Below are 7012 nucleotides of genomic sequence, written 5' to 3'. Positions count from 1 at the left end.
TATTTTCTTAATGAATATTATCAAATCTAAATATGACAAGTAAAAGTGCACGGAGAAAATTATATTTGAGATATTAAGCTCAAATCCCAATACATCTACAATACCAATTTTTCATCTTGCTCTTAGTTTTTTTTTGTTGTTACTTCTTTATGTATAACTTCCATGCTTCTACTCACACAATTCATCACTCCATTTGATAAAAGACAATAAGTCTGTTTTTTTCTTTTTTGTCTTCTTTAGCTTTCTCTGTGTCTCTCTTTTATTTATTTATATTTCCCTCAGTTTTTTTTAATTTAATTTTGTTTTTATCCAAAGCACTACTTTTTCATCATTCCTTATTTACTTTTTCTTTAATAATCCCAACAGATTGATAGTGATTTTTTTTTGGCAACAGTAGTCTCAGGATCCAAGAAAGTGATTTTTCATTTCCCACTTAATGTTATTTTTTTTAATTTTGGACGTATACGAGTAGAATTTTAAGTTTATATGAAAATATGTGTTATACATGATATTTTATTAATAATTCATATTTTACATGATGTTCTATGTGTAATATGTGACTTAGAAAGTGTGTGTCTATTTATTCAATTTTTTATAAATTTAAATATCTATTTGCATACACTCAAAATTGAAGATATAATCAAGTTAAAAAAACACATTTATATATTACGTTTGTTTAATTACATTGATTCTCCTCTTTTCAGTATGTTTTCTTCTTTGAACTACTAAAAACAAATATTGATTCCAAAGGAATACTTTAGTGGGGATTAATATGTTTGTAATTTGAATCATAATATAATAAATTTGAATTTTACTAAAAGAGCATCTCTAATATATGTTTAAGTTTTTAGGGAATTCAAATTCAATGAAAAAATAAATAATGTATGATATGAAATCTAATTAATCCCCCACCAATAAGTAATGATACTAATTTTCACCTAATTAGTGATAGATTAGCATTAATTTGTTGTGGTTACCCTACTGAATACTGATTATTATTTATGTTCAAAAAAGAGAGAATTTTTTTTTGGAGTTTTTCAAAAAAATGGTGTTTGCGTTTTTCTCCCAAATTTAAATGGAAAAAAATATCCACCAAAATGTTTAATTCAATAGATTTTTTTCACTTTATTAATTAATGGCTAGTAGTATCAAATCATTAAGGTTAGTCAAGAATCATGAAGTGTCTGATTTAAATTGGAGGAAAGTCGGAAATGCTAGTAATTTTTTCCATCTATTTTAGTTTTAATGAATATAATTAATTATCTAGTATATATTACTGATGAGAGGTGAATAATATTGTACAAAATTAATTAAAATATATGTACGATTGACACGAATACAACGTCTATAAAAAGAGTGAAGATGATTAGTAACCATCAATTGTCCTTCCATTTCATGAATGATAAACTATATGCTTATAAGAACGTTTATAATCCATTATGTTCAAGAACTTCATTGTGATAACGTTTTTAAATTTAGTGTGAATTATTAATTTTATCATTAAATAATTGACAGTTTTAAAAATACTTATTTACTCAACTAATTGAACTTAAATACATCCCTGATCTTGTAACATGATAAATGAAATACACTCCTAAATTCTCGCTAAGTTAGGGGTTCTCTCGGGTTATTATTAAGAATTATATATTCTTACAAGAGTTCGAGACCATTTATTATGTCATGGGACAAAATCTAACTTTAGTTAGTTACTCTCTCCGTCCGAAACTGTTTGTCATGTTGCGCTTATCAACAGTCAATTTGACTAAATTTTAAAGGTAAATTAGATCACATTAATTCGATATTTTAAACAAAAAAAATAAATATTCTAAAACTATATGAAAAGTACTATAAATTACATTTTTTGCATATTAATATGATGAAAAAAATCATCTTAAAATGTTAGTCAAAGTTTTTATAGTTTGACTCTAAAAATAGAAACCATGACAAACAATACCGGACGGAGGGAGTAAATAAAAAAAATATTTTTTAAGTTATCAATAATTCAAAAAACAACACTAATAATTTACATCAAATTGAGAAGTGTTTTCAATACTCCTCTAATTTTCTTTATACACGGAAAAAACACATTTATTGTAGTTCACAATATTATCCAAAATATTTCTGAATGCTACACCAGAATTACTGACTGATACAATTTATTTATTTTTCGGAAAAGGGCCTAAAGTATCCTCAAAGTATTAGAAATGGTACAAAATTACCCTCCATCCACCTATTGGCTCCAAAATATCCTTCCCACTCACCTATTGGGTCCAAAATACCCTTGTCATCCACCTTTTCGTTCAAGATTGACCACTTATTTAACGGTTTTATATTTAAACTATTTATATATTTTTTTAAATACGTGACTTTCAACTATTTGTTATAATTTAACTTATTAATATAATTTATAAATCAATCTATTACCCAACCATTACTAATTAAACCCCTTCAAATTAATAAACCCATCACATTATTAATGCAACAACAGAAAAGCTACTGCCAATTGAGTGTTTTTAAAAATTTGAGGTGAAAATATCTATAGAAGTAAATTATTATACATTCAAGTGTCTAAATAAAATTTACCGATAAACTTAAAGGTCTGACTATGTTAATCTTAATTTATTCTTACGTCTCAATTATGTGATGTTACTTCACAGGTAACTTTTTTCAAAATAATATATTAAAGGTTTTTAAAAAAAATCATAAATATTTATAAAATTATATTTAAAAAAAATACATGAATTAATTCGGGATGTATTACTTCTTTACCTTTAATCATAAATTTCTAATTCAATCTTGAAAGATAATCCTATTGAAAGTGTCCTCCTAAATAAGCGGTTTAACCTAAATTTAGTTGGGGCTTCAATTCGGATTCGAATAATTTTAAATGTCATTTTCAGGAATATATAATTTCATCGTGTTTTAGTAGTTTTTATGGCGATTTTGATATTATAATTGGATTATTAATTGGGTGGGGTTTAGTTAGTAATGAGTGGGTAGTGGGTTGACTTATAAATTATATTAATAAATTAAATTACAATCAATAGTTGAACGCCAAGTATTTTAAAAAATATTTCAAAAGTGAAACAATTAAAGAAGAGATCAATTTTGAACCCAAAGATGAATGACAAAAATATTTTGGAGCCAATAGATGGATAAAAAGATATTTTAAAACTAATAGGTGGATAAAGAATAATTTATAAATACATAAAAACATAGGTGGATCCCTCCCTAGGGGCGGAGTTAGGATACCAGAAGGGGGTTTGTTTACAAACTATACTAATATAGACTCAGTTAAAATTATCTTTTACACTAAGTAAAAATATCAAGTACTATTTTCTTGCGTATATATATAAATTGTTAAATACTCTTGATATGACTTATAAATACATAGGAACATAGGTGGATCCCTCCCTAGGGGCGGAGTTAGGGTACCAGAAGGGGGGTTTGTTTACAAACTATACTAATATAGACTCAGTTAAAATTATTTTTTATGTCTATATAGTATATAGTGAACTCCTTCGACTTTTTATTTTATTGCTTTATAATATTCTAAATTTCATGAGTAAAAATTTTGATTATACCATTATTGACCTTACCTATCTATGTGTTCATATACGTCATAGCGATAGTATATCTATATGCTCAATTATTAAATAGTAGCATAGATAAGTTATTTCTGATAATTTGATGACATATTAAAAAAATGGCGAATAATATTATTATTATTTTATTTTATTTTGGAAAATGTAGAACACAGAGACACATGTAATTCCAGGGGATCCAATGGCAATGGTGACAGCACAAGCAAGGGCAGTAGAAAATTTTGATAGTGGATTTTCTTTTGTACATTGTATGATTACTGGTACTGGAAATACAGCATATCTAGGAAGGGCATGGAAACAATACTCTAAAGTTGTTTTCTCATATACTGATATGACTGATGTTATTCACCCTGAAGGATGGTCTGATTTTGGCAAAAAAGAATTTGGCAGGTATGTTTGTATATAAAAGTTAAAACTCTTTATTTATTTATTTTTATAATCGAGTTAAAAAGAGATGACATATATGTTGGTAGGAACGAATATTAATGACTATGATATCAATTAGAGCTGTCAAAATGGGTTTGTTTGCTAGTCTAGCCCAACAAATCCAACCTTTGAATTAAGTGGAGTTGGACTTAAATTTTTTTTTGACCTATTTGGAAACGAGACTTTTTAGCTCAGTCTCATTTAGTCCGCTAGCCTTGTAGGCTCAACCCGCAAGCCTCAGAGCCAACTCGTAGGCTATGAATAGTCAAAAAAATTGTTTATATATATATATATATATATATATATATTAGTAGTGCTTTCTTTGTAAAGTTTTTATCAATAAATATTTTTAAAAATAAAAAATCAAATCTTTTACATTAGCTAATTTTTTTGTGTGGGAGGAATGATGACATGATCAATATTTTTTTGCTAAATCTTATGTTGACTATTATGTATTTTTGTAAATATTCATCAAAATGTGTGATTCATAAATGCAGTTTTGTAAGATTCATCGAAATGTGTGATTCATAAATGAAAATTTGTATGTATTGTCGTGGTCATAGACGTCAGCGTTCGATATAGTATTATTTATTTTTTGGTTGAAGGGTTAATCCGTCCCAATCCGTGGCCCATTTAGGACTGGGTTGGGCTGCTTTTTATAGGCCCTTTAATTAAAAGGTTCAGCTCGTCCCAACTCATTAATATTGGATTGTGTTGGGTTGGACCAATCCAGTTTGACAGTTCTAGTACCAATGCATGTCATTATATTAGTGGTTTATATAATTAAACAAAAATAATATATTAGATCAATATATATAACTTAAACTCGTTATTATTTTCAGCACGGTATACTATGGAGAATACAAGTGCAAAGGAGCAGGAGCAACTTTGGATAAAAGAGTTCCATTTACAAAGAAATTAACTGATGAAGAGGCAAAACCTTTTATTTCCCTGGCTTATATTGAAGGCCCTAAGTGGCTACTTCCTCCTGTGACACTTTAAATATTCGAAGTATTATGTTGTGGTGCTATTTTAAAACGCTTATAAAATTTTGAATTTTATTTATTTTTTTGCTGAATAATTTCTCAGTTTTTCATGTGTCTTCTTCTTATTTTGTAAAGGAATGAAATGTCATTCCTTAATATCTAGGGAACTATTTAATTTACATATATGTTGTACTTCTTTTCGTATCAATAAATCGATAGGGGTCAAGTCAAACCCCATTTGCAATCGTTCAGAAGGCTTTTATAATGAAAAATAATAAAATAACAATTAATATGAAACTGAGGCGTAGTTATGATTTTCGATTATTGACATAGTCAATTTCAATTAATTTGAAATTAAAATTTAGTTATATATTATTTCCACTTTTTAATGTAAATTCTTTTTGACTGTCACGTATGCAATATAGTTGTTGTTTTTCTCCTTGTTGAATAGCAAAGAATGTAATTGGTATGTAATTCGTAGGATAATATTCTCTGATTGCTCTTCACGTTAGAGCATACCAGTGTAATTTCACCAAGTGGGATTTGGAGAGGGTAGCGCGTAAACCCCGACACAAAAAAATATTAGTCCAAAGATACAAAAAAGAAATAACAAAAATGAAGAGCTAGTCATGGAACAAATAGTCTAAATAACTTAACAAATCCTTATGACAAATTAAAACTGGACAAATTTTAATCCATTCAAGCATTATCCAGTTTAAAATGATTGTCAACTAAGCCCAGTTTATTTTCCAGTTTCAACCCATTTTCTATCTTCATTAATCAAAGATTTTGGTTAAATATTTTTCATCATATCTAGTGGGATTAAATCTCGAGTCACATATCAGGTCAGTTCTTTGATCACATGTCAAGGTTGGGGTCTCAGCTCGAGATTGGGTTGAGTCTCGATTCAATACTAGATCACAAGTTCAAAATTAGGGTCAAATCTCGAGTTTCAAATTAGGGTCAATATTGGATCTTGAGTCTCATATCAGGGTCAAGTCTTGATTCCAAGTCCCAAGTTAGGTTTAGGGTCTTAGGTCGGGATTGAGCCTCAGGTCTTTGACTAGGGTGAGGGTCATGTCTCATGTACAGAGTCCCATGAGGTTTCATATCTCAAGTCGAGGTTGGGTCTCAAGTTTAGGATAAGGGCTGAGTTAAAGTCAGGGTTGGGTCTTAATCGGGTTTAAATTAGATTAGGGTTAAATTTTGGGTCTCGGGTCAGTATCGAGATCAAAGTCAAAGCCCAGTACCTAGGTATTGATTCTCAATCTTATTTAGGTCCTTAGTTAGGGTCCAATTCAAGTCTCGAGTTAGGGTCCACTTTAAGTCCTGGGTCAGGGTCAAGTCTTAGTCTTGGGTTAGGTCTCTGCTTAGGCTAGGGCTTGGGTCTCAAGTTGGGAATGAAGCTTGGGTCTCGGGTTGGGGTCGAATCTTAGGTCAATCTTTGATCTTGTGTCGGGGTTAGATGCTGAGTCTTAGAATGTGTGGTCTAATCTAAGAATCGGATGGTCAATGCCATGTACTGAGTCCCAAGTTGGATCATGTGTTGGGGTCGAATTTCAAGTTGGGGTTAGTGTTAAGTCTCCTGGGGTTGGATCCCAAGTTCCAATTCGGGGTCAAATCTCGAGTTTCAAATTATTGGGGTCGATATCAGGTCCCTAGTCTTAGATCAAGGTACGGGTAGGGGTCATGTCTTGAGTATCAAGTCCTATTAGGTCTCAGGTCCCTAATTGGGGTGGAATCTTGGGTCCTTGATTAATGTTAGGGTTGGGTATCGAGTCCCAAGATAGACTCATGTCTTAGGTTCAGGTCGGTCTTAAGGACTTTAGTATAGTATAAATGTCTCTCTGGATTTCGGTATAGGTTGAGGGGGTACTTGGGCATCATCCCTATAATGTATCGAAACTAGTTTTTAACGTATCTGAGCTACATATTATGTATCTCATTTATGTTATAACGTATTCGAGATTCTCTTTAATGTATCCAAGCTACATA

General features: G+C 30.1%; 1 protein-coding gene across 1 annotated transcript; it reads left to right on the top strand.

Annotated features, from left to right (window-relative positions):
* The first annotated feature begins 3753 nt into the window (after nucleotides 1-3753).
* LOC107020054 (pectinesterase PPME1-like) lies at nucleotides 3754-5266 on the top strand. Its single transcript, XM_015220390.2, has 2 exons — nucleotides 3754-3995; nucleotides 4874-5266. The coding sequence occupies exons 1-2, from the start codon at nucleotides 3787-3789 to the stop codon at nucleotides 5031-5033; spliced, it is 369 nt and encodes a 122-aa protein (XP_015075876.1). The 5' UTR covers nucleotides 3754-3786; the 3' UTR covers nucleotides 5034-5266.
* The last annotated feature ends 1746 nt before the right edge of the window (nucleotides 5267-7012 follow it).

Source organism: Solanum pennellii, chromosome 5 (genome assembly GCF_001406875.1).
Source record: "Solanum pennellii chromosome 5, SPENNV200".
Taxonomy (NCBI): Eukaryota; Viridiplantae; Streptophyta; class Magnoliopsida; order Solanales; family Solanaceae; genus Solanum; species Solanum pennellii.
Note: the sequence above shows the minus strand (reverse complement) of the source record. Positions and strands in the feature narration are given on the sequence as shown.

What these genes read in the sequence shown, in the direction of transcription:
- LOC107020054 (XM_015220390.2), top strand. Translation starts at nt 3,787, where the DNA reads ATGGCAATGGTGACAGCACAAGCAAGGGCAGTAGAAAATTTTGATAGT. An exon ending in GGCAAAAAAGAATTTGGCAG is followed by an intron (nt 3,996 to 4,873) that starts GTATGTTTGTAT and finishes TATTATTTTCAG; the next exon opens with CACGGTATACTATGGAGAAT.